The sequence below is a fragment of the Prionailurus bengalensis genome, chromosome A1 (genome assembly GCF_016509475.1).
Source record: "Prionailurus bengalensis isolate Pbe53 chromosome A1, Fcat_Pben_1.1_paternal_pri, whole genome shotgun sequence".
Taxonomy (NCBI): Eukaryota; Metazoa; Chordata; class Mammalia; order Carnivora; family Felidae; genus Prionailurus; species Prionailurus bengalensis.
The window spans coordinates 117,047,720-117,074,938 of NC_057343.1; the positions used below are offsets into that span (position 1 = coordinate 117,047,720).

Consider the following 27,219-nt stretch of genomic DNA (forward strand, 5'->3'; position numbering starts at 1 on the left):
AATGTTGAAAACATCTTTATTTAGACTTATTTAAACATTCAACAAATACTTATTGAACATCAGCAATGTCTTGTCAGATAAAATTTCTAACATCATGGAGTTTATACTGAAAGACAGAAATAACAAACAAAAAATAACATTATCTGGGATAATGACAAGTACACTGAAGAAAATCAGTAATATGATAGGGACTGGGAGAAGTTTACTAGAGATGGATGCTCAAGGGAGGCCTCTCTGAGCAGGTGATCTTTAAGCTGGCACCTGCATGACAAGGAACCAACTAAATTATCATCTGCCTGCAGCCAAGACATGGTAAACAGAGACATGAATTTAAGTGCCCTACAGTCCCCAGATTGGGAACCACTGTCATAAGGGGAAGACTATGAGGTGAGCTCTGGCTTTAGATGTAGCCCTTAGCTTGCTCAGTCCAGGCCATGTGAGCCTGAAACATTCCTTTCCTGGCTCTAACCCACAGTCTTCAGTTTTCTGTCAGTAAAATCGGGCCACAGTCCTGATTCTAGGGTGCTATAAGGGTTAATTGATGCCTATAACATTTTTAAGATGTTTAGATGAAAAACTCAGGGCTGTATGGAGGGTTATTAGAGCCTCCCTAGCCCCAGGGAAAATCTCTCCATATCAGTAACATAGGTCCTCTCTTCTCTAGTCTGTAGCTGTGGGACAATGACTTTCACACTTTTGTGGGTATTAGGTTGTTATAATGTGAATTCCTTGGGCTCTTGGCCTGAGGTTCTGATTTTCCCTGAGGTTCTGTGTCCTTCTGTCCCCTTGTCCAGGACCTCATGTTTCCCAACACTCTAGATTTCTGTCTTTGCAAATGGACCAGAGTATATACTTGTCCATATATACTGTGGTCAGAGACATCTTAGGTCATTTTTCCTAAGAGCAATCAAGAGGAGACATTGGGGAAGGCAGGAATGTGTCTGTATCTACTTCCCAAATGTAGACCGATATTAGGAGGAGGATTAGGAGAAACCTTTGAATAAGAAGGGAGGAATTGCCGACTGGTCAAAAATGAGAAAAGAAGGTGAGTACAAGGAAAATAATCCTGGTGTGAGGCCAGTTCACTGCTTCTTACCTCTTTTCCTGGTGCTGAATTCCACTATAGGAGCTGTCCAGGAGTTGACAACAAATTCCTTCAACAAATACACATATATTAAATGTCTATTATATGCCAGGCAATGTAGTCTATTGTATTACTAGGTGTAGGAATTCAATGTGAAATAAGATCTCTGCTTTCCTGGAGCTTCCATTCTAGTAGGGGGAGGCAGCAAATAAATAAATACAATGATATATATGTAAGACTATTTCAGACAGTGGTAAGTACAATAATACAAGATAACATAATAAAGAGGGAGAGTTTGGCGAGTGACTGTCTTAGATTGGGGGTTAGTAAGGGCCTCTCTGAGAAGATAACATTTGAGCAGAGACCTGAATGACAAGAAGTCAGCCTTGGGAATAGGGGAGAGGGAGTGGAGGGAAAGAAAGCATTTTTTGGCCAAGGTAATATCAGTGTAAAGGCCCTCAGGCAGGAAGAGCTTCAGAATGTTTGAGAAGGCCCACAGAGCTAGAGTGGAGGAGTGAGGGAGACAACAGGGGAAGGTGAGGTGGAAGAGATAAGGATCAGTGTGGTAGGCTACATAATGAATACTTTGAAAGAGGCAATATGGATGAGGCCTTGTCCCTTTGGGTAAGAATAGTAGAGGCCAACCTAGAACAGCCAAAACAATCTTGAAAATGAAGAACCAAGTTATAGGCCTCACAACCTCTGATTTTCAAAATTACTTCAAAGCTCCTATAATCAAGACAGGGTGGTACTTGCAGAAGGAAATACATACAGGATTGACAGTCTAGGAACACATACTCACACTTACGGTCAATTGATTTTTGATGAGAATGCCAAGACAACTCAATGGTGAAAAAAATAGTCTTTTCAACAAATGGTTCTGGGAAAACTGGATATCTCCATGCAAAAGCAAGAAGTTGGATGCCTGCTTCATACCATATGCAATAATTAACTCAAAATGCATCAAAAACTTAAATATAAGAGCTAAAACCATCTCTTCTTAGAAGAAAATAAGCCTTAATCCTCATGACCTTGGACTTGGCAATGGTTTCTTAGAATGATACCAAAACACAAGGAACAAAATAAAAAAATAAATTAGACCTCATAAAAATTTTAAAACTTCTATCCTCCAACTGGCACTATCTAGAAAGTGAAAACAACCAGCAGAATGGGAGAAAATACATGTAATTATACATCTGATAAGGGACTTGTATCTAGAATATATTAAGAAGTCTTACAACTCAATAACAAGAAGACAAATAACTCAATTTAAAAATAGGCAAGGGAAGGGGCACCTGGGGAGGCTCGGTGATTGAGTGTCGGACTCTTGATTTTGGCTCAGATCATGATCCCAGGGTCATGGGATTGAGCCCTGTGTAAGGTTCCTTTCTCTCCTTCACTGGTGCATGCTCTCTCTCTAAAAAACAAGACAAAACAAAACAAAAACCCCAAAACAAAACAAAGCAAAAACAAAAACAAAGGAAGGGGCATCTGGCTGGCTTAATCAGTGGATCATGCGGCTTTTGATCTTAGGGTGGTGAGTTTCAGCCCCACATTAGGTGAAGCACTTACTAAAAAAAAAAAAAAAAAAAAATAGACAAAGCCTCCAAATAAACATTTATCTAAAGAATATATAATAATGGGAGGACCTGGCTGGCTTAGTCAGAAGAGTGGAATCATTTGACCTTGTGGTCATGAGTTTGACCCCATGTTGGATATAGAGATTACTTTAAAACAAACAAACAAACAAACAAACAAACAAACAAACTAGGGGTGCCTGGGTGACTCAGTCAGTTGAGTGTCTGACTTCGCCTCAGGTAATCTCATAGTTCCTGAGTTCAAGCCCCACATTGGGCTGGCGGCTGTCAGCACAGATCCTGCTTCAGATCCTCTGTCCCCATGTCTCTCTGCCTCTCCTCTGCTTGCGTTCTCTCTCAAAAATGAATAAACATATATAAAAATAAATAAGTAAATAAACTTAAAAAATAAAAAAGATATACAAATGGACAATAAGCACATGAAAAGATGCTCAACATCATTAGCCATTAGGAAAATGTAAATCAAAATCACAATGAGATACTGTTCACACACATTAGGATGGCTATAAATAACAAGTATTGGTGAGGATGCAGAGAAGTTGGAACCCTCACACATCACTGGTGGGAATGTAAAATGATGCAGCAGCCCTGAAAATAGTTTGTGTCCTTCTAAAAGTTAAATATAGAATCATCATATGATCTAGCAATCCCACTCCTAGATATATACCCAAAAGATTTAAAAGCAGGGACGCAAACAGATACTTTGTACCAATGTTCATAGCAGCATTATTCACAATAGTCAAAAGGTGAAAACAACTCTGATGATTCAACAATGCAAAGTGATGAATAAACAAAATGTATTATATCCATACAGTGGAATATAATTCAGCAATAAAATGTAATGAAACACTGATACATGCTACAACATTGATGAACTTTGAAAACATCATTCTAAGTGAAAGAAACTAGTCACAAAGGACTACATATTGTATGATTCCACTTACGTTAACTATCCAGAATAGGCAAATCTATAAAGATAGAAATTAGACTATTGGTTGCCAAAGGTTTAGCACCTGGGAGGGAAGGGGTGGGGAGGTTAAAGGTAATGGCTAAGGAGTATAGGACTTATTTTTAGGGCTGATGAAAATGTTCCAGAATAGATGTGATGGTTCTACAACTCTGTGAATACAATAAGAGCCACAAAATTATGTGGTCTGTAAATTATATTTCAATAAACCTATTTAAAAAAATAAAAAGAAGGGTGCCTGGGTGCCTCAATTGTTTAAGCATCTGACTTTGGCTGAGGTCATGATCTCGTGGTTCATGAGTTTGAGCCCTACGTAGGGCTCTGTGCTGACAGCTCAGAGCCTGGAGCCTGCTTTGGATTTTGTGTCTCCCTCACCCTCTACCCCTCCCCTGCTCACGCTCTGTGTCTCTCTCAAAAATAAATAAACATTAAAAATAAAAAAAATAATAAAAAGAATGGTAGGGGCCAGAGCCTGGTATCTAATTAGCAGGGTCACAACAGGGAGGCTGAAAACCTCTAGGGCCTCCAAGACCAAAGGAATTACCACTGCTGGGCAAGAACTGGGGGAATTCTCTAATACCGACTCCAGGAACCTAACAGTTAAGTGAACCCAAGGGAAGAACCATAGTCTTGGGAGATTTCTCCAGGTTGTTTTTAGAGACCTGTGTTTGTTCATCTCCTGCGAATATATCCGTGTCCAAAGGGGAAAATGTATAATGATGCAAACTAGAGCTGTGTTCTCTTTCTAGATCCTCTGCTCTTCTCAATGATAATATATTAATGTCAGAGTCCTTAGCTCCAGCCTGACATATCTTCTCTTTATTAATAACCACAGGATCATAGAGCTGGAAGATCATCTCCTCTTAAAGATGCATAACTGAGGGTTCAGAGGAGAGTTACCTGCTTGATCACACAGCCAGTAAACAGCATAGAGGGGACTCAAATTACAGTGAAACACCTTACCCCTAAATTCCCCATCCTAGTGACTAAATCCCTAATGAATCAGTAATAGCCTAAGGAAGGACAGCTGTCAGGCCAAGGGGAAGGGATGGATGGTAGGAGAGCAAGGGAGAGGTGCGGGTGGATGTGGAGGTGGAAAGTGACATATGTGGCAAAGTAGTTATTATGTTGCTTTACATTTTTTTTCTAAGTTTGATTTCTTTCCATATTTGTCCATTCTTTAAAAAAATTTTTTTTAACGTTTATTTATTTTTGAGACAGAGAGAGACAGAGCATGAATGGGGGAGGGGCAGAGAGAGAGGGAGACACAGAATCGGAAGCAGGTTCCAGGCTCTGAGCCGGACCGAGGCTTGAACTCACGGACTGCGAGATCGTGACCTGAGCTGAAGTCAGACGCTTAACCGACTGAGCCACCCACGTGCCCCATCCATATTTGTCTATTCTAATTAACCATATGGGGCTGTGGCCTGGAAGAATTGTTGGTTCTTAAAACTCATTGAAGGGCTTAGGTCATTTTAAGAAATGGGCCAGCACAGGAGGAAGGAAATACAAGTATCACTGTTCTAGGAGATGTCCCTGGCTCCTCCCAGTTCCTGCTATTGAGCCCAAGTGGGCCAGTTGTGGCCCCTTACAGCTTGTCCCTACCATTTAACTTCAGGTTTTCTAAATAAACTCCTCATGGCTGGGAAGGTCCCTGTTGTCTGCCCTATCTAGTCTCTCTCTTCACCCTATGCAGACAAAGTTTTATCTGGAGACTTAGAAAGAGAGAGAAGCAGGGAAAGGAGTATCTTTTCCCTTTCATAGATTCACATCAGAGATGCCCAGAGCACATTCAGAGCTCTTGCTCCCAAGCTTTGACTGCTGAGTTAAAGACGAGAGTTGGCTGAGTAAGGAAAGACTGAAAACCCAGCAGAGACTTCATAGATCATCTCCTCCATCCTTCTGCCTCCACTGCAACTGCTATATAGTACTGCAGCAGTCCTGAAACTTTCTGGTTTCATAACCCCTGTACACTCTTAAAAATTATTAAAGACCTACAGTTCTTTTATTTATTATTAAAGACCCAAAGAGCTCTTGTTTCTTTATTTTTTTAATGTTTATAATATTGATTGTACTTTTTTTTTTTAAGAGAAAGAGAGAGTGTGTGAGCAGGGGAGGGGGCAGAGAGAGGGAGAAAGAGAATCTTAAGCAGGCTCCACATTCAGCGTGGAGCCCGACCCGGGTCTCGATCCCATGACCCTGGGATCATGACCTGAGCTGAAATCAAGAGTTGGATGCTCAACCGACTGAGCCCTTGTTTATAGAGCATCCTGAGCTCTTGTTTATATATGTGGGTTTTTTCTATTAGTGTTTAGTGTATTGGAAATTAAAACAGGAATTTACAAAACTCTGTAAGTTTAATTCATAAATGTGAACATAAGTAACATATTTTTATGAAAAAAATCTATTTTTTGACGCAAAATTTAGTTAAGAGTTAATTTTTAATGTGTGACTTAATAAAAGACAGATGGATTGTCCATCCTATCAACTTCAAAATTCAGTCAACTGCAATTAGTATTTTGGTTGAAGAATATGAAGAAAATCTGGATTCACATGGATATGTAGTTGGAAAGGGAGGGATATTTTAATGTTTTTTTTTTCAGATAATTGCAGTTATTATCTTTAATACCACACGAAAATTCAACAACTGTTAGTTTTCTAAAGGTTGAAATCATAACTATAAAATTTTCATACTCTGTTACATTAAAATCCACTAGCCTAGCTTTGAATGTTGTTTTATTCATTCATGGTTTTATAACATCATGTATTGGTCATTTGGGAAATACAGTTCACTGAGTTATGCAGTTCTTGCAAATACTGACACATTTTATTATATAATGTCAAAATAATATCAGAAAATACATTTTGCAATGTCATCTCCTATCTCACCAAAAAAGTCTTTAAGTTTTGGGAAACTGTCAACCAATGACAGTGGATGCAACTTTCCAAAATCCGCATTTATGCCCCAAGACTTGAATTTTATATTTGGAAACAATATACTGTCAGCTGTTTTCCTTCAAATGGCAGGCTCCAGAAAATGTCTGCCAAATACACCAGTCTGAATTACCAAAATTTATGTCAGTCATACTTTAAAGTAAAAATGATGTTCCATGAAAAAATGGTTAGTTCAACTTACAACAAAAATAGTTGCATGAGTGTTTTCCCTGGAGACAACCAATGTTCAGCAGAAGTGCTCTATGTATACTTCTCATTTCCTCAAATAGAATATTAAAATACATGTAATGAAAGGCTGAGATTTAATTAATAAAATTAATTTTTACTTATTCATTAAGGACTTTTTAAAAATGTTTAAATATTTAAGAGAGAGAGCGTGTGTGCAAGCAGGGGAGAGGCAGCAAGAGAGAATCCCAAGCAGGCTCCGCACTCAGCACAGAGCCCAATGCCAGGCTCAGTCTCACAAACCATGAGATCATGACCTGAGCTGAAATCAGGAGTCAGATGCTCAACTGACTGAGCCACCTAGGTTCCCTTGCATGTCTCTTACTTTAAATTTTTTTAATGTTTATTTATTTTCTTTTTTTTTTTCAACGTTTATTTATTTTTGGGACAGAGAGAGACAGAGCATGAACGGGGGAGGGGCAGAGAGAGAGGGAGACACAGAATCGGAAACAGGCTCCAGGCTCTGAGCCATCAGCCCAGAGCCCGACGCGGGGCTCGAACTCACGGACCGCGAGATCCTGACCTGGCTGAAGCCGGACGCTTAACCGACTGCGCCACCCAGGCGCCCCAATGTTTATTTATTTTCGAGAGAGAGAGAGAGAAACAGAACGTGAACAGGGGAAGGGCAGAGAGAGAGGGAGACACAGAATCTGAAGCAGGCTCCAGGCTCTGAGCTGTCAGCACAGAGCCCGAGGCGGGGCTCAAACCCACGAACAGCGAGATCATGACCTGAGCCGAAGTTGGACGTGCTTAACTGACTGAACCACCCAGGTGTCCCTGCACGTCTCTCACTTTAAATCAAAAGCTAGAAACAATTAAGCTTAGTGAGGAAGGCATGTTGAAAATCAAGATAGGCAAAGTAAATTGAAAACCTTCTGTAAAGGATTCACATTCTAGATGCCATCAAGAACATTCGGGATTCAAGGGGCACTTGGATGGCTCAGTCAAGGGTCCAACTCTTCATTTCAGCTCAGGTCATGATCTCACAGTTTGTGAGATTGAGCCCTGGGTCAGACTCTGCGCTGACAGCCTGCTTGGGATTCTCTCTCCTCTCTCTCTGCCCATCCCCCATGTGCATGAGTGCTCTTTTTCTCTCTCTCAAAATAAATAAATAAACTTAAAAAAAAAAGAACATTCGGGATTCAAACCACCAACATTAACAGGAATTTGGAAGAAGTTGATTCTAACCCTCATAGACGACCTTGAGGGATTCCAGACTTCAATGGAGGATGTAACTGCAGATGTGATGGCAATAGCAAGAAAAATAGAGTTAGAAGTGAAGCCTGAAGATATGACTGAACTGCCACAATTTCATGGTAAAACCTTAATGGATGAGAACTTGCTTCCTCTGGATGAGCAAAGAAAATAATTTCTTAAAATGCAATCTACTCCCAGTGAAGATGCTGTGAAGATTGTTGAAATGACAATAAAGGATTTAGAATATTACATAAACTTAGTTGATAAAGCAGCAGCAGGGCTTGAAAGCATTGACTCCAATTTTTTTTTTAAGATTTAATTTTGGGGGCACCTGGGTGGCTCAGTTGGTTGGGTCAACATCGGATCCGACTCGATTTCAACTCAAGTCATGATCTTGCAGATCATGGGATCAAGTCCCTCACTGGGCTCGGTGCTGACAGCACGGAGCCTGCTTGGGATTCTCTTTCCTCTCTCTCTGCCTCTCTCCCTGGCTCAGGTGCTCTCTCATAATAAATAAGCATTTTAAAAAGATTTTATTTTATTTTATTTTAAAAAATTCTATGTTTGTTTTTGAGAGCGAGAGAGACAGAGAGAGACAGCGCATCAGTGGGGAAGGGGCAGAGGGAGAGGGAGACAGAATCCGAAGCAGGCTCCAGGATCCGAGCTGTCAGCACAGACCCCAACGTGGGGCTTGAACCCATGAACCACGAGATCATGACCTGAGCCGAAGTCAAATGCTTAACTGAGCCACCCAGGTGCCCCCCAAAAAGATTTTAATTTTTAGTAATCTCCGCACCCAGCATGGGGCTCAAACACGCAACCTTGAGATCCAGAGTCGCATGCTCTATCAACTGAGCCAGGCAGACACCCAGGACTAACTCCAATTTTGAAAAAAGCTCTACTGTGAGTAAAATGCGGTCAAGCAACATCGCATGCTACAGAAAAATCGTTCACAGAAAGGAAAGTCCTTCGATGAGAAAAACTTCATTGTCTTGTTTTAAGAAATGGCCACAACCGCCTGAACCTTCAGCAACCACCATGTTGATCAGTTAGGAGCCATCAGCATCAAGGCAAGACCCTCTACCAGGAAAAAAAAAAAAGACCTTCTAAAAGCTCAGATGATGGTTAGCATTTTATAGCTGTTCCTCTACTTATTTAACCATTTATTGATGGACAAATGTAAGGCTTCTGTGAACATCTTCACACACATATTTCTGAGCTCATGTGTAAGTGTCTCTATGCCAATTCTCCCAGAATTGGAAGTGGATTTTGCTAGATTAAAGGGTATGTGCATTTAAAAATTTGAAGGCAACTCCAAACTGATTTCCTAAAGATGTTATCAATTTACAATCCTGCTAATGGCATATGAGAGGACAACAGGGAACTTGTGAGAATAATTGTTGGGCATGAGATGATCAGGCTCTGCTAAGTGGTCTCACCAGTGCTCTTGAGGGTTTTAAAATATTTGAGTCCTGGGGCGCCTGGGTGGCTCAGTCGGTTAAGCATCTGACTCTTTTTTTTTTAATTTTGTTTTTTATTTTTTAAAATTTACATCCAAATTAGTTAGCATACAGTGCAACAATGATTTCAGGAGTAGATTCCTTAGTGCCCCTTACCCATTTAGTTCATCCCCCCTCCCACAACCCCTCCAGTAACCCTCAGTTTGTTCTCCATATTTATGAGTCTCTTCTGTTTTTCCCCCTCCCTATTTTTATATGGTTTTTGTTTCCCTTCCCTATGTTCATCTGTTTTGTCTCTTAAAGTCCTCATATGAGTGAAGTCATATGATTTTTGTCTTTCTCTGACTAATTTCACTTAGTATAATACCCTCCAGTTCTATCCATGTAGTTGCAAATGGCAAGATTTCATTCTTTTTGATTGCTGAGTAATACTCCATTATATAGATATACCACATCTTCTTTATCCATTCATCCATTGATGGACATTTGGGCTCTTTCCATACTTTGGCTATAGTTGATAGTGCTGCTATAAACATGGGGGTGCATGTGTCCCTTTGAAATAGCACACCTGTATCCCTTGGATAAATGCCTAGTGGTGCAATTGCTGGGTCGTGGGGTAGTTCTATTTTAGTTTTTTGAGGAACCTCCATACTGTTTTCCAGAGTGGCTGCACCAGCTTGCATTCCCAAGCGTCTGACTCTTGATTTCGGTTCAGGTCATGATCTCAAATTTCATGGGTTTGAGCCCCGTGTCTGGCTACCTGCTGACAGTGTGAAGCCTGCTTGAGATTCTCTCTCTCTCTCTCTCTCTCTCTCTCTCTCTCTCTCTCTGCTCCTCCCCTGATCATGTGTTCTCTCTACCAAAATAAACTAAAAAAAATTAAAAAATATATTTCACAGTTCTTCAATTATTCTCTAGGAATTCTAATATCCATATGAAATCCCTAGTACACAGAACAGTATTGCTGCTTCCTTTGGACACTATTATGGCTCAATCTTGGTTAAAAATCCTTCCAGCTTAAGGGCAGAGGCACTAGGACAGTTTAGGGCTTTAACCAAATCCCAGAGGCCACTGACAGGCTTGCCCATTTCTCAGACATTTGCCCTACATAACTCTTGTAAGGGTGAAGCAATCCTCTTCAAATGGCAAACATTTTTCATCTACTAAATCTATGCTGGAACAGTCCAACCCTGGCTGTTTTTTTCTTTCTTGTCACCAGTGGTGCCAATGCCAGGGTTAAAGAGGTCCTTCTAGGTGAAAAGTTTCAGGGTAGAGTCTTGACCACAATTTTTCTTATAGCTTCTGTGAGCTTGTACTAGGCTCATGTTTCAGCTAGACTGTCTATAGTCCTCTTGGGGCCACAGCAAAGACCATGCCACTTCCTTGGGGAAGAACATCTGGGAGGTGGCACTGTTACCTGCCCTGCAGGTGAACGCCATGCTGCGTCTCTTGCTTTATAGGCCTGCCTTGATGAGCAAGGGGTGTGGTTAACGAAGGTGAGTTCAAACACTCCAAAAGAGTCTCTAAGATCAGCCTTCAGAATGACTCAGTTCTCACTTATAAGCCAAAATTGCTCTCCGAGTAGGAACCCCAGGCTTGCTCTCTTCTCACTTTGGTAAGCAATGCAATGATGTACTTCTGATTCTGACAGGAAACATCAGAAGGTGATGGATGGAAACGTCCCCTTAGAGATTTTTCCAGGAGGTATTGACTCTAATACACAGTTCTCCAGTTTCTTCTTTATTAAACAGGTAGTATGAAGCCTAGAGGACTCCTCAAGGGCCCTTCTGATTCAAAAGTACTGACTCACTATGAGGCAGACCACCATGACCTGGAAGATAAGCTGAGTCTTGATGTGGGGGTTTCTAAATAACTATTATCTTATCAGGAAAGTGCTCAGACAATGAGATTCTAAATTTTCACCAGTCCTGGAACCTTCTAGAGTCTGTGGCAGAGGTACCTGCCAAGGAGAGCTTCTAGAGAAGGTAGGTGTGGCTGCCCAAGTTGCAGTGTAGAAGAGGACATATGAAACAAGGTGTTTGGAGTAGTCAGCCTCGGGTTTCCCACATGTGTGGAATTGCAGAGGTAGGGGCTTCACTGTAATGCACTTGGTAAGGTTCTGGGTTTCTTCAAAGGATCTGTGATTGCAGGTTGTTAGTAGCCTGTTCTTGTCAAATGAGCTTGTACAACTGCGGATCAAGGTATCTGGGATGAAGGCCTACACACTTGCTGATACCTATTCATCAGTGTGATTCTTGGGCTTCCCTTTTAATTACTCCTGAGGGGTGGAGGAAAACACACAGAATTGCTGCTAGTACTCAGATTTTAAGTATGCATCTTTCTGTGGAGGCAGTACCCAAAATATATTCACCAAGGATTCACCTGGTGGAAAAGTGACTTAATCTTCATTGCTAACATGACCTTTCTGCAGAGTGATGTTTTTTTAATGAAAACCAAAGCTACAACTCAACATCTTTTAAAAATTCGTTCCCAGTTCCTTATTGCCAATAAGTATCCCAATTTGATGAATCTTCTGATTTTACACCTATAGTGATTTTTTCTTACAACCTTTATTTTTTTCTGATCACCAGAGTAATACATTACTTATAGAAAAATTGGAAACATAAATAAATAAAAATAACCCACTATTCCACCATCCACAGATAATCTCTGTCTGATATTTGTTATTTTTTTTTAATTTTAATTTTTTAAATTTAATCTCTATACCCAACATGGGGCTCAAACTCATGACCCTGAGATCAAAAGTCACATACTCTTCCAACTAAGCCAGTCAGGTGCCCCTGATGTTTGTCATTTTGAGGTATGTCATTTTCTATTCACTGTAGTGTATTGAGAATATATATACATCTTGTCTTATAACCTTATTTTTTATTTAACATAATATGAACTTCATTTTTTTTTTGAAGTTTATTTATTTTTTAGAGAGCATGAGTGGGGGAGGGGCATTGAGAGAGGGGTACAGAGGATCTGAATCAGGCTCTGCACTGACAGCAGAAAGCCAGATGCGGGACTCAAACCTAGTAACCTGAGATCATGACCTGAGCCAAAGTCTGACACTCAACTGACTGAGCCACCCAGGCACCCCTGTGAACTTCATTTTTTTCTATACAATATTTTTGTTCCTATGTCTGATTAAACCTTTTTTTTTTTTTTTTAAGATTTTGATTTTTGGGGGCACCTGGGTGGTTCAGTCAGTTAAGCATCTGACTCTTGATCTCAGAGCAGGTCTTGATCTCAGTGTCGTGAGTTCAAGCCCCACACTGGGTTCCACAATGGGTGAGATGCCTACTTAAAAAAAAAAAGATCAGGGGCGCCTGGGTGGTTCAGTCAGTTAAGCGTCCCACTTCGGCTCAGGTCATGATCTCACAATTTGTGATTTCGAGCCCCATATTGGGCTCTCTGTTGTCAGTATGGAGCCCGCTTTGGATCCTTTGTCCCCTTCTCTGCTCTTCCCCTGCTCACATGTGTGTGCATTCTCTCTCAAAAATAAATAAGCATTTAAAAAAAAATTTTTTTTAGATTTATTTATTTTGGAGACAGAAACAGAGCACGAGTTGGGGAGGGGCAGAGAGAGAGAGAGAGGGAGACACAGAATCGGAAGCAGGCTCCAGGCTCCGAGCCGTCAGCACAGAGCCCAACATGGGGCCGAACCCAGCAACCGTGAGATCATGACCTGAGCCGAAGAAGATGCCCAACCGACTGAGCCACTCAGGTGCCCCAATAATCATTTTTTAAAAAGATTCAAAAAAAGATTTTATTTTCAAGTGATCTCTACATCCAACGTGGGGCTTGATCTCACAACCCCAAGATCGAGAGTCATACCATCTATTGACTGAGCCACACAAGTGACCCAGCTCATAAACATAAATTCCTAGACTCATAAACATAAATTCCTAGAAGTCCAAAGGAATAAGCATGTTAAAAATGCTCACAAGAGGGGCCCCTGGGTGGCTCAGTCGGTTAAGCGGCTGACTTCGACTCAGGTCATGATCTTGCAGTTCGTGAGTTCAAGACCCATGTCGGGCTCTGTGCCAACAACTCAGAGCCTAGAGCCTAGAGCCTGCTTCGGATTCTGTGTCTCCCTCTCTCTCTGTACCAACCTCTCTCTCTCTCTCTCTCTCTCTCTCTCTCAAAAATAACCATTTTAAAAAATTGGAAAAGGGGTGCCTGGGTGGCTCAGTTGGTTAAGCGTCCAACTTCGGCTCAGGTCATGATCTCACGGTTCAGGGGTTTGAGTCCCATGTTGGGCTCTGTGCTGGCAGCTCAGAGCCTGGAGCCTGCTTCGGATTCTGTGTCTCCCTCTCTCTCTTCCCCTCCCCTGCTCATGCTTTGTCTCTCTCTCTCAAAAATAAATAAACATTAAAAAAATTATAAGAAAATTTAAAAAATGCTCACAAGAGAGATCTTAAAAGTTCTCAACACAAGAAGAAAAAATTGTAACTATGTGAGGTAATGTATGTTAACTAAATTTATTGTGGTAATCATTTTGCAATATATATGTATATCGAATCATTATGTTGTATACCTTAAATTAATACAATGTTATAGATCAATTATGTCTCGGCAAAACTGGAAAAAATAAAAATAAAAAAATTAAATTTTAGAATAGTGTTAGATTTATAGAAAAGTTGGGAAGACAGTATAGTTGCCACATAGCTCATCTCCAATCTCCTCTATACTAATATCTTAGTATCTTATATTAGTATGGTACATGTGTTGCAATTAATAAACCAACATTGATATAATATTAGCTAATTAGTACATAGTTACTAAGATCCATAATTTATTTATTCAAGTTTATTTTGTGTTTATCTCATGTCCTTTTCCTGTTCCAGTATTCCATCCAGGATACTACATTACATTTAGTTATCATGTCTCCTTAGGCTCCCCTTGACCATGGCAGTTTCTCAGACTTTTGCATGTAGTATCAAGGGTATATGCTATCAACAGGAGTTATCACTGATGATGTTAATCTTGACAACCTGGCTGAGGTAGTGTTTGTCAGGTTTCTCCACTATCAAGTCACTTGTCCCTCTCCCATTTCCATATTTTACTCTTTGGAAGGATATCACTATGCACAGCCCAAACTTAAGGAGAGGGGAGCTAATGCTTCACCTCCTCAAGGGTAGAGTTTCTACACCAATTTGGATTTCTTCTGCATGGGAAACTTACCTATTGTCCCATTTATTTATTTATTCATTCAAACATTTATTTACCCATATGGACTCAAGGACATTTATTTTATACTTTGGGCTATAATTCAGTATTATTTATTTGCTCAAATTATTCCAGCTTTGGCCGTTGGGAATTGTTTCAGTTAGCTCCTATTATCTCTTTGAAATACCCTCATTATTGTGTGTGTGTGTGTGTGTGTGTGTGCGTGCTCACGCGTGCGCCCGCATGTGCGCATGCATGTTTAGTAATTTCTTACTTTCTGGCACTCTAAGATGTTCCGGGTTCATCGTGTATATTTCCTGTCCCAGTCCCAGATTCAGTCCCAGTCCTAGATTTCTCCAAGGAGTCTGGTTCCTCTCATTGGAGAATGTTATTAAAAGCCAAGATGTGGGTGCAAGGTGTGCATGTTGCTACTGGAATATCATTTCTAGGTCCTCTCTGCTGACAGACCAAGAAAAAATATGTGTGTATACTAACTTGTGTATATGCACATACCTATACATATACCTACATGTATCCACTTGTAATTATATTAAACTAACTAGAAGTTCTGATGTCTCCAACTCTAATCCATTACCACATAGATCATTCTAGCTCCCTCCCCTTGCTTATCTGTAATCACCCACTCCACGGTGAGAAACAGAAACTGCCAGCCATTTACATAATTGTTCAATTCCAATACACATATATGGTTTTAGAAATGTTTGTTAACGCACATTCCCAGGGGAAAATAACTTAATCAACTATTGTACATTGCTTATGTGCTGTTCCTTTTGCCTTTAGAGTGACAACTGCTTTCCAAACTTACATAGGTCAGTTGCTTTTTCTTTCACTCCCTTCATTGAAGTTGTTTCACACATTGTAATACAATTATATATATTTTTGTCATCATCTGCATTCCATTCTAACATATCCTGACCTACTAAACAAATGAAAACATTTTTTCATACGTTAAAGTTCACTCTTGGGGTGCATGGCTGACTCAGTTGGTAGAGCATAAGATTCTTGATCTCAGGGTCATGAGTTCAAGCCCCACATTGGGTATGGAGACTATTTAAAATAAAAGTAAAAAAACTAAAAAGTTCACTCTTTGTACTATGAAGTCTATGAGTTTTGACAAATGCATAGTGTCACGTATCCACTATTATAATTCCGTACAAAATACAGTATCATACAGAATGTTACCAATCTGAAAGTCCCTGTTCTTCACCTGTTCAACCCTTCCCCCACTCCAATCCCTGGCAGTCATTGATCTGTTTACCATCTCCACAGTTTTGCCTTTTCCAGAATGTCATATAGATTCATTCAGTATGCAGACTTTTTAGACTGGCTTCTTTTGCCTAGCAATATGTATTTAAAATTCATCTATGTCTTTGCATAGTTTGATAGTTCATTTGTTTTTATTACTCAACAGTCTTCCATTGTATGGTGATAACACAGTTTGTTTATTCATTCACTTATCAAAGGATACCTTGGTTGCTTCCACATCTTGGTGATTGTGACTAAAACTGCTATAAACATTCACATGCAGAATTTTATGTGGATAGGTTTTCCACTCAGTGGGTAAATACCCAGGATTGCAACTATGGATTACATGGCAAGACTACATTTAGCTTTGTAAGAAACTGCCAAACTTTCTTTGAAAGTGGTTGTACCATTTTCATTCTTACTAGCAGTGAGTGAGTTCTTTTAGCTTTGCATCCTCACCAACAATTGGTATTGTCAGTTATTTGGATTTTAGCCATTCTAATAGATGGAAATAAAAACTTAAAGAAAGGATCTTTTAAAAAAATTTGTTTAGTGAACTCTGTCCAGAATACACCTGGAACTCACTGATACCAAGAGTTGCATGCTCTACCAACTGAGCCAGGTGTCTGTAAAGAAAGGATCTTGATACCTAATGCCACATTTCTCTTCAGAACGTTTGTATCAATTTTTCTGGAGTAACTTTGTTTTTATACTACTGCTCCCCACATTTATCAGGCACCAAGTCATGCTGATTTTTTACGATTGCTGATAGTACATTTTACTTAACCTGACAGTCACTACCCTGATCCAGGCCTTCATGATCTCACACCTGGACTAAGCACAACAGCAAGACTGCTCATTTCCCAGACTCCAGCATTTCCTTGTTCTGACAAAACCGATGCAATGCAGCCAAAATAAAACAAAATTGTAATCGTCCCTTAACTTTTATCTTGATAATTTTGCTTTTCAAGAACAATGGTATGTGGCCTATTGAACCAAATTTAAAGCATTGAGTCCAGTATTTAAGATTTCTTTAACCGAATTTCTCTTTAATCCCCATTTTGAGTTCTCTGTATGGTGCAAGTTAGTCGTTTTACCATCCTGACATACAATTTGAAGACTTTTACTTCTTTGTGATCATTCCCATCATTTCTTTCCATTTGGGATGCTCTACCTCCTTTATTTCCCTGTCATTATCCTAGCTCAAAATGGTCATAATCAAGCTTTTTCCTAAATAAACTTACTCCATGTTAATTTCTCTTTTACTTCCTATCTACTCAACACTATAAAATAGTTTGTTATACTGTCTTGAATGTCTTTCTGTTCTCTATTATTCCACGTGCATTTTATCTACTTAACCATCAGTCAATAAGTATATGTGCATCAGCACAGTTGAAAGGAAGTACATTAAGTCTTCTTTTTCTTTTACGTTTTCTCTAAAGCACTTGGCACAGTGCCCTGCAAATAGCAGGAGTTGAATAAATGTTGGTTGAATGAACAGATGAGAACATTGCACAATGTGATATAGGTTTATTTAATTTAAACATTTAATTTTTTATTACACAAAAAAACATGTTAACTATGGAAAAAACTAAAAAAAAAAAGCCTGTAAAATGCAAACATTCAAAAAATAAAAAGAATTATAAATCTTTGTATAATTCCATTACCCAGAGATAATTACTATTAACCTTGGTTTTACATGTAAATGACCGTATTTTTTCTATGCGTGCATGGTATTTGATTTGAAATGATGACTACATTTTGTAATGAAATGCTTCTTAAGTTATGTACCTTTAAAGTATACCTTTAAAGGTCAAGTGGACAAACTATCTAGGTCTAAGAGCACTATACCAGTCAATTGAAGTAGACTTGTATTTCTGATTCCTGGCTCAGAGATCTTCCCACCAAAACCTAATTCTTCTCCATAACCTTAATGCATATTCTCCTTGACATGCTGTCCTTTATCCAACAATTCAAGGATTAAGGAGTTCTAGCAGAGCCCCAAGGAAGAAGGTGGATATTAATTGTTCCATCATCTCTCCTTTGTTGAGAACCTGAATGATTCCACCACAAGAGGTATTTATATACTCATTAGTTTTAGAAGTTTGAAAAAAAAAAAAAATCCCTGGCATGAAAGGTGTATAATCAAATGGACCAACATCATTTATTGCCTTCATTCTTGTTGGGCAGGCAGTAAGGACAGAACTTTTAGGAGGTAAGCAGGCCTTTTTGTGTGAATATATATTATATTGTCCCTTTTTAGGAAGGATAGGCTCAGTAACAGAATAAATTCTAGGCAACTTTCTGAATAATTTGGTAAATTTTCTTAGGCTGTGTGGTGTGTTAGTCCAGCTGCATGCAGGCATAACTCTTTATCTTTTAAAATATGCCTAGTTTTGGGATGCCTGGGTAGCTCAATCAGTTGAACGTCTGACTTCGGCTCAGGTCATGATCTCACAGTTTGTGGGTTTGGGCCTTGCATCCGGCTCTGTGCTGACAGCTCAGAGCCTGAAGCCTGCTTCGGATTCTGTGTCTCCCTCTCTCTTTGCCCCTCCTCTGATCACGTTCCGTCTCTCTCTCTCTCTCAAAAATAAACATTAAAATTAAAAAAAATATATGCCCACTTCCTGGATGTCGCTAGACATCCCTCTTGCAGGTATATTCAACTATAGCTCAAATAAGTAGTTGCCTTCAGTCCAATTGCAATTTATTTTTATTTTTATTGATTTTATTTTATTTTTGAGAAAGAGAGAGAGAGCAAACAGGGGAGAGAGGCCAAGGGAGAGAGAGAATCCCAAGCAGGCTCCATGCTCTTTGTGGGGGCTCAATCCCACGACCTTGGGATCATGGTCTGAGCAGAAATCAAGAGTCAGACTGAGCCCCCCCAGGAACCCCTCTAGTTGCAATTTTACAACTTTTCAATTAAATTAATTTGTGCCCACCACTTACTGGAGGCCAGACAGATTAGAAAGTTACACATCTGTAGCACTGTTAAGGGGAAAAAAGTAAACAATCTAAATATTCAACATTATCATGTAAACAGAATACTATGAAGTAGTAAACAAAAATGACAGAGCTCTTTATAGACTAACGTGAAATATCTCTGGAATAAATCAGGTGAGAAAAGCAAAATATAGAAACATGTATAGTAATAAGCTGCCATTTGTGTTTAAGAGGGAAAAAATAAATTGATATATATATGAAATTACTTATATATGTAAACACCTCTGGAAGAATATTTATTTATTTATTTATTTATTGATTTATTGATTTTTTATTCCCTTCTGATTTTATTTTTTTATTTTAATATATGAAATTTATTGTCAAATTGGTTTCCATACAACACCCAGTGCTCATCCCAAAAGATGCCCTCTTCCATACCCATCACCTACCCATCACCCTCCCAATCCCCATCAACCCTCAGTTTGTTCTCAGTTTTTAAGAGTCTCTTATGCTTTGGCTCTCTCCCACTCTAACCTCTTTTTTTTTTTTCCTTCCCCTCCCCCATGGGTTTCTGTTAAGTTTCTCAGGATCCACATAAGAGTGAAAACATATGGTACCTGTCTTTCTCTGTATGGCTTATTTCACTTAACATCACACTCTCCAGTTCCATCCACGTTGCTACAAAGGGCCATATTTCATTCTTTCTCATTGCTACATAGTATTCCATTGTGTGCATAAACCACAATTTCTTTATCCATTCATCAGTTGATGGACATTTAGGCTCTTTCCACAATTTGGCTATTGTTGAGAGTGCTGCTATAAACATTGGGGTGCAAGTGCCCCTGTGCATCAGTACTCCTGCATCCCTTGGGTAAATTCCTAGCAGTGCTACTGCTGGGACATAGGGTAGGTCTATTTTTAATTTTTTGAGGAACCTCCACACTGTTTTCCAGAGTGGCTGCACCAGTTTGCATTCCCACCGACAGTGCAAGAGGGTTCCCATTTCTCCACATCCTCTCCAGCATCTATAGTCTCCTGATTTGTTCATTTTGGCCACTCTGACTGGCGTGAGGTGATATCTGAGTGTGGTTTTGATTTGTATTTCTGGAAGCATATTTAAAAGCTAATAAAATGGTTTGCTTATGAGAGAGGATCTTGGTGTTTAATGGGCAAAGTAAAATGACTCCTTTCATTGTATTTTTAAAATTCTTTTTGAGATTTGAACCATGTGAATATATTAACTATTCAGATTTCTTAATGTAAAATTATATGGTCTCAGAAATTAACAATGTAGTTGGAAAAAACAGAAAGTGTTTTAAATGAAATGTTTCCATTTAAAAAGAGAAAGATACTAAATTTGGTGGCAGTCAGGGATAAATCCACTTAAGGTGCTAATTAGCATGTCTATAAGAAAGATATAATGGTTGGATTATTACATCAGTTTATCACATTGATGAAGTTCCTCTGCCTTTGAGGGTACCAAGGGATCAATGTGATATAGTGGGAAGAGCATGGGTTTTGAGATCAGGCAGAAATAAATTCAAACCCTAGCCTTTCCATATATTGGTCTTATAAGCTTGGATAAGTTACTTAACATTTTTGGAGTTTCAACTTCCTTATCTATAAAATGGGTGAAATCTTGATAAATTTATTATAAAGGTTAAGTGACATAACATCCAAGTACAACAAATTTGTTGCTTTGCTTCTTTCCTTCTATAGATGGGCTGAACTGAGATGCACTGACATACAGAAATTAAATAAATGTCTTGAGAGAATGCAAGTTGCATGTGAAAGAACTATAGCTAAAGTAGCTTAAGTCCCTGTATCTATAATTTCATTTGTCAATCTCGTATTTCTTACAAGAAATGAAGACTTTCATTACCTCAGATGTTTTAAAAACCCTTGGGATATACAGTTTCTCCTTTTGCCATTTCCTCATCTGTCTAAAAGATGGTCAAAAGTTGATAAGAATGCTTTGAAACACACTACAGCTACAATCTAATAAATACTCCCACTGGCTTTTTGGAGGAAAACATTTTATTCTAATGCTCATTTCTAAATTTTTTTTCCAACCTTTTTTATTTATTTTTGGGACAGAGAATGAACGGGGGAGGGGCAGAGAGAGAGGGAGACACAGAATTGGAAACAGGCTCCAGGCTCTGAGCCATCAGCCCAGAGCCCGACGCGGGGCTCGAACTGACGGACCGCGAGATGGTGACCTGGCTGAAGTCGGACGCTTAACCGACTGCGCCACCCAGGCGCCCCTCTAATGCTCATTTCTAACAAATATGTATACTTAAAAATTTTTAAAAACATTTATTCATTTTTGAGAGACAGAGAGGAGTGTGAGTGGGGGAGGGGCAGAGAGAGAGGGAGACACAGAATCTGAAGCAGGCTCCAGGCTCTGAGCTATCAGCACAGAGACTGACACGGGGCTTGAACTCATGGCCTGCAAGATCATCACCTGAGTGGAAGTCGGATGCTCAACTGACTGAGGCATCTAGGTGTCCCCAAATATATATGGTTTAAAGAGGAATTTTGCTGTTTATTTATCACTTGAAAAATCAGTGTATTTTTTCGTTTAGTAGTAAATATTATCTTAAGAAACAATATATCAAAACCAATGTTACCCACAATTCATATTAAACTTACTGATATTTTACACTGAATACTTTGAGTGTGATTTGATATATTCACCTAATGTATTACTTGATATAGTGATGATTTCTCAATTATTTTTCACTTTTGAAACACCAGACGATGCTGTATATACAGTAATATTAAGTTTATAATTAACACAGTCTCAATAATAGCAGTCACCAAAATCCAGGATATTGGTATTCCTAAACCCTAAACTGACTACTCAATTGTTGTCAAACTCCTGACAACAAGTGTCTCAGGTAAAGATCCAGGTGAAACAAAGATTATTGCTTACTCATATTTTCCTGGCTATATACAGGGTTGATTATTAGGCAGTGAGTAGAGATTGTATGTTTCTCTCTCAAATATATTGGGGAAAATGCATAGATTTCCTTTCTCTCTGTTCTTGAGTTTCATTACACTTCTTCAAAGAATTTAATGAGTTCAGGGAGTTGCATCAGAAATTATTTTTGTATTAATGGTAGGAATGACAAGCAGTTCCTTTGTAATGTTGTACCAGTCAATACCTGTTTTTGCCTAAGGTTGTATCCATACCAATTCTGGATAATCCAGCTTTGAAGTGGGTTGGGCAGAGCTGGGTTTCTTTCGTTGGTGCTATTAGTTTGTGTTGTGACCTAGTCACACATACCTTGAAAATTTAAACAGCACCAAGGAAACAGGTTAATTAATTAAGTTCCACAAATTCTAACTAAAGACAGGACACATGGCATTTATATCAAAATAGTTTTGTAGAAAAGCTACAAGAGTTCTTTCCATTTCCTACAACTTATTATCTAGAAAGATCATTCACCTAATATATTCTGCTTATAGAAAACACTCCCCCCCCCCTTTTGCATGTGAAATGCCAAAATTTAGCAATTACCAAGCCAATGAAATGTTCACAATCTTCAAAATGTTCTTTAAATAAATGTTTGGCAGGATCCATTTTTTTAACATTGTTATATTCTTTATAGAATTATCAGATTCCAATTTCAAGGGAGGTGAAATATTAAAAATTGCACAATCAAGATACACACAGCCCTTTGTTAGAGCTGTAAGAGAGGAGACGTGCCAGATCTTTTGCTTTGAGCCAACCTAAGTCATATAGACTTTCTCTGGGTCAAGGGGCATTTGCCATACAAACTTCACCAAATGCCTTTCTTCTGGTGATCTTTGATCATAGGATTACTCGAAGCTTGAGTATTTTAAAACCCTTCTTCACTGACAAAGGAGATAGACGGATAGAGATAACAGAAGTAGAGACAGATCCTTAGGGTGGGGTGGGGGTGGGGGGATACCTCTGCCACCCCCACCCAGCCCCCGCCTTAGTTAGCTTGTTTTGCATCACCAAGAACTGACAAGAATTAGTTTAGTTGGCGGGACCCAGGGGCAGGTGGAAGACTCCACAAGGAAGAGTAACTAAAATGGGGCTTTAAGTTTAGCACTTTGCTAAGCGCTTTCTGTTAGTTAGCTAGCTAATGTATTCATAACAACAATGCGACGAGGGACGTACTCATATTAGCCCCATTTCACAGATGAACGAACGAACTGAAAGGCACACAGATTAAACACCAAACGCTCGTAGGTCACACAGCAAATAAGTGGCGGCACCAGTACTGGAAACTGCTCCAGAGCATACACTCTTATCCACCGCTTTCAGCCCTATGGTCTGATTCCCCCGAGGTGTGAGCGGCCTTCCCACCGTCCTTCGTGGGACAGTTCCCAGTACTGAGGCATGGCGCTGTCCAGCCCTCAGGCCCGCCGCCTTCCTCCGGCAAGAGAACGCGGCCCCGCGGGGCCATCCCGCCGGTAGGTTGCAGAACCGCCGCGCCCAGCCACGTCCCGGCACGCGGGCGGGCCGAGTCGCCCCGGGCGGCCATCCCAAGCAGCCCCCCCTCCCCCCCCCCCCCCCCCGCCCCGGTGCCCTCAGCTCCAGGCGCTGGGCTCCTCCACTCGGAAAGGCTGGAGGCGCCAAGCAGGAACCGCCCTGCCCCCTCGCCTGTCCCAGCCCCCTACCCCCTCCCAAAGAGCAGGCGGCAGATAGGTTACACAATCTCACCTGTCCCAGAGGTGGCGACCGCTCTAGTGACTGACGCTCCGCTCCTCCAACCAGAGACTGCGAGGAAGGTGGGGACTAGACGAGACTGATTGCTTCATTCCTCCAATCCCCGTGCAGCAACTCTCCGGCCGCAGTCTCGGCGTCTGGCGGAGAGCGACAGGTGGCAGCCTGGTAACCTCTGTGCCTCTTGCATCCTTAACGTATAAGCCTCACCAAGCTCAGGGTGAATTCTACTCCAAATCTCACTAATTCTGGCGGGTCGTCACCTCAGCCGTCATTTTAATCAGAAGTGGAAATTCCCCAACCCTTTCCCGTCACCTCAGACGGGGGCGGGATGAATGGTACTATTGCCTGCCAATTGTACCACGCGACGTCCTGTGACAAAGTGATCGACACTTTATGGCGCCAATGAAGCCTCCCCTTGTCAGGGGTCACTATGACTGACCACGAGGCCAACTAATCCACTTTAAGGTCGTGACGCGATGGTTACAGAGGTTGACCAATAGATGTAGAAAAAGACCGGAAGTCGGCGCGTGGGGACTAGGAGGCGGGTGTTCGCAACCGCCTAGGCCTGCGCGGGTCAACGCAGCTTGGGGGCCGCGAGCCAGCAAGCGGCGCGTGACGAAGAGCCTGAGCGACGGGTCACCTGGTCCAATGATCTGCAGCCGCTGGGGAACTGCAGCCAGTGGCGAGTGTGAGGGGCGGGAGGCAGCAGGTTAGGCAGTGAGAAGTTAGTGGCGCTGCTGGGACGGGGGGAAGGAGAAGCTTCTTCCTCCTGCTGTTCCTCTCGTTCCCGGGATCGGCGGCGGCGGTGGCTGCGGGTGACTCGGCAGCGTCTCCGGCTCCGCGTGCGAACCATGCTGACCGATGGCGGAGGCGGCGGCACCTCCTTTGAGGAGGACCTGGACTCGGTGGCTCCGCGATCCGCCCCAGCCGGGGCCTCGGAGCCGCCTCCGCCGGGAGGGGTCGGGCTGGGGATTCGCACCGTGAGACTCTTTGGGGAGGCCGGGCCCGCGCCTGGAGTCGGTGGCGGCGGCAGCGGTGCGGCCGGAGGGGACGCGGCGCTGGATTTCAAGTTGGCGGCGGCGGTGCTGAGGACCGGGGGTGGAGGTGGTGCCTCTGGCAGCGACGAGGACGAGGTGTCCGAGGTACGCTTCCAGGACCCCCGTCTCCCGTACAGTGTGAGGCATGAATTCTCTTTGGGCCAGCATAGGGTCGGGGCCACCTTCTCGCTCCCCCGGCGTTCTTTGACAGCGATCGGCTCCATGGCGGCAGTGGCAGCGGTGCGGGCCTAGTGCGCCCTCAGCTTACTCTTCAGCCGGCGGCTCGAGCCGGACCGGTTCCCGTCACCATCCGTAGACCCACAATGGGGAGTCCTTTGGTCTCCAAGCTTCGCGCGGGAACAAGGACTCCTCTGGCTACCTCCCGCCCACCCCGCTTTGGAGATGGGGGGGCGGGGTCTTGCCTGAGTCCCTGCCCTTGGTACTGAGAGAGAGGGAGAGAGAGAGAGAGAGAGAGAGAGAGCGCGCGAGAGCGAGACAGAGGGAGAGACAGACCGAGAAACCGAGTTTGCTAGCTGCAAGACCATTTCCACTATATGCCCGTGCCCAAAGTTGAGTTGTCTGACATTTATTTGCCTTGTGCCTTACCTGTGTATGTAAGAAGACTTCTTAATTTCCTTTTTTTGCTTTGAAACTGGTTAGTATGAAGAAGCTCTCTGCTTTTACTCTGAAAAAGCACGTGAGCCTTTCACCTGGGACCTTTTGTGAAGTTATGCAGGAAAAGGAAATTCCAGTGCATCTTTGAGCTTGGGAATAGTTGGGTAGATGAAGTCTGTAGGTTTTTAGGCTTGGGGAAGGTGAAACCCTGGACACCTTTTGCAGAGATTAATGATTAGATCCTTCATTTCTTTTAACTCTTTAACTCTTAACTGTGTGTTTTTAGGTCTGAGCAACATGGGATGCAAGGCATCATTATCTTTTGGGCTTTAGGGAAAAAGGAGATATTTTATGTATGTACTTTTTTCTCTTGACCATGACTTGGATATGGTACTGTTCCTTTATGGCTATTGTTCTAAGTGCTCAAGAGTATTCTGTTTTGGTTCTAAGGTGCCTGGTTCATTCCCCTATGACCAATTATTTTAACCTCTGATCTTGGTGTTAAAGTACAGAGATTTCTCTGTGTACAACTATCCTGGCTGTTGTATTTGAGAGGAATAAGAAACTATTTGTGAGTTGCTGAATACAGTTAGTGCATTGTCTTACCATTCTACCATTGTCTTACCATGCCTGAACAGGGGTTCATTTAGATTTAAAACCTTAGTACATTTTTCATTCCAACATTTTGCTTTGGAAAGAAGCATGTGGGATATAAGGGAGCTAGTCCCTTGAATGTCCGTATCTTTGAATTTCACTATAAGTAACTTCTAAGCCAAAGTGGGACAGAATTTTATTTGAGTACACAATTATGGGGAGAGTCTCTGGAGCACCTCCACTCTTGCACTTATGGAAGGCTTTCTTTTATCCTTTCAATGGAAATTGATGACTAGGAACCTAAAACACATGTACTTTTTACCTAGGAAATAAGTGGGAATTTGTTTAGACTCTAAACATTAGAGTTTGTTTGTTTGTTTGTTTGTTTGTTTGTCTAACTTGTTAGACTAAAAAGGTTTGCTTTGGTCTAAATGTGATGTCCTTGATTTTCTGGTCCATTTTCACATAATCATCATAAGTGAGATAAAAGATCACTAATTCACATAAATAATATTTTTGCGTAAATAGTATTTTTTTATATAAATATATCTGGAAAATGAGCTTTTGTAGTAACCATTTCTGTAAGGCTTGTACACACACACACACACACACACCCACTCTCAGTCTCTCTTTCTGTCTCTACCTTACTGTATTTCATTTGGAGTCTCCCTACCATGCGATTAAAGCTGTGGGCAGAATCCACAGCTCTTTGGTTTTTTGATGTTTATTATGGAACTTATATATTCATGATTCTTTTACCCATTTAGGCTAATGGTAGAAGAACTTATTTTCCTGTTACTTAACTGTTCTGTGCCTAAGAAAAATTTAGGTATTTAAGTGTATATGGGTGAGTCTCATTTTGTGTCTAGGATACCCAGAGACTTTACCAAGGTCTAAAATGATGGTCAGTGTGTATATCTTTCTTAACCTGTGGGGAAAGGAAATTTCTTTTCTATGTCTTTTTTCTCCCATACCATATAAAGAAGAAATTCCTGGAGTATCTAGTCTCTCCTGTACAGTGTGTGTGGTAGACTACAATCTCTGTGGGAGTGAAATGAAATATCTTCTCCCATATTATTGCCTTTAAATTCCTGGTATGAAGAGACCATAATGTTCTTCAAAAAACACTCACCCAATTGGCATTTTATGAATAATCCTAAAATCTTTTTTTTTCACCTTCCCTAGATGTTTTAGAACCAAGTATTTAGAATCTAGACATCCAGAGAGATAACAAGTTATTTTACAGTTTGAGAGTAAACTTTGTCGTGTTCCCCCAATAGGGCAGGACTTGGTGAGAAATAAGTAAGAAATGTGGAGGCTTAGTGTATTTGCTTGAGAATAAGTCGAAGTTCTATACATTTTGTCTACAGAGGCATAGATACTCCAAGGACCTTT

At 40.9% G+C, this 27,219-nt stretch overlaps 1 protein-coding gene and 1 long non-coding RNA gene across 7 annotated transcripts in view; one reads left to right on the plus strand and one right to left on the minus strand.

Moving 5' to 3' along the window:
- Nucleotides 1-24,159, minus strand: part of LOC122481905 — a 33,997-nt gene extending 9,838 nt beyond the window's left edge. The window contains exon 1 of the long non-coding RNA XR_006296957.1: nucleotides 23,573-24,159. This is a non-coding gene — a long non-coding RNA (uncharacterized LOC122481905). The remainder of the gene's footprint in view (nucleotides 1-23,572) is intronic.
- Nucleotides 24,160-24,275: 116 nt separating this feature from the next.
- LOC122481197 (ankyrin repeat and KH domain-containing protein 1) overlaps nucleotides 24,276-27,219 on the plus strand; it is a 130,632-nt gene continuing 127,688 nt past the window's right edge. For 3 of the 6 annotated variants that reach the window (XM_043576432.1, XM_043576526.1, XM_043576608.1), the window contains exon 1: nucleotides 24,276-24,720. In XM_043576432.1, coding sequence (XP_043432367.1) covers nucleotides 24,430-24,720 — 291 coding nt within the window. In that variant the 5' untranslated portion in view covers nucleotides 24,276-24,429. The remainder of the gene's footprint in view (nucleotides 24,721-27,219) is intronic. The other 3 variants (XM_043576774.1, XM_043576677.1, XM_043576865.1) reach the window with 2 other exon arrangements.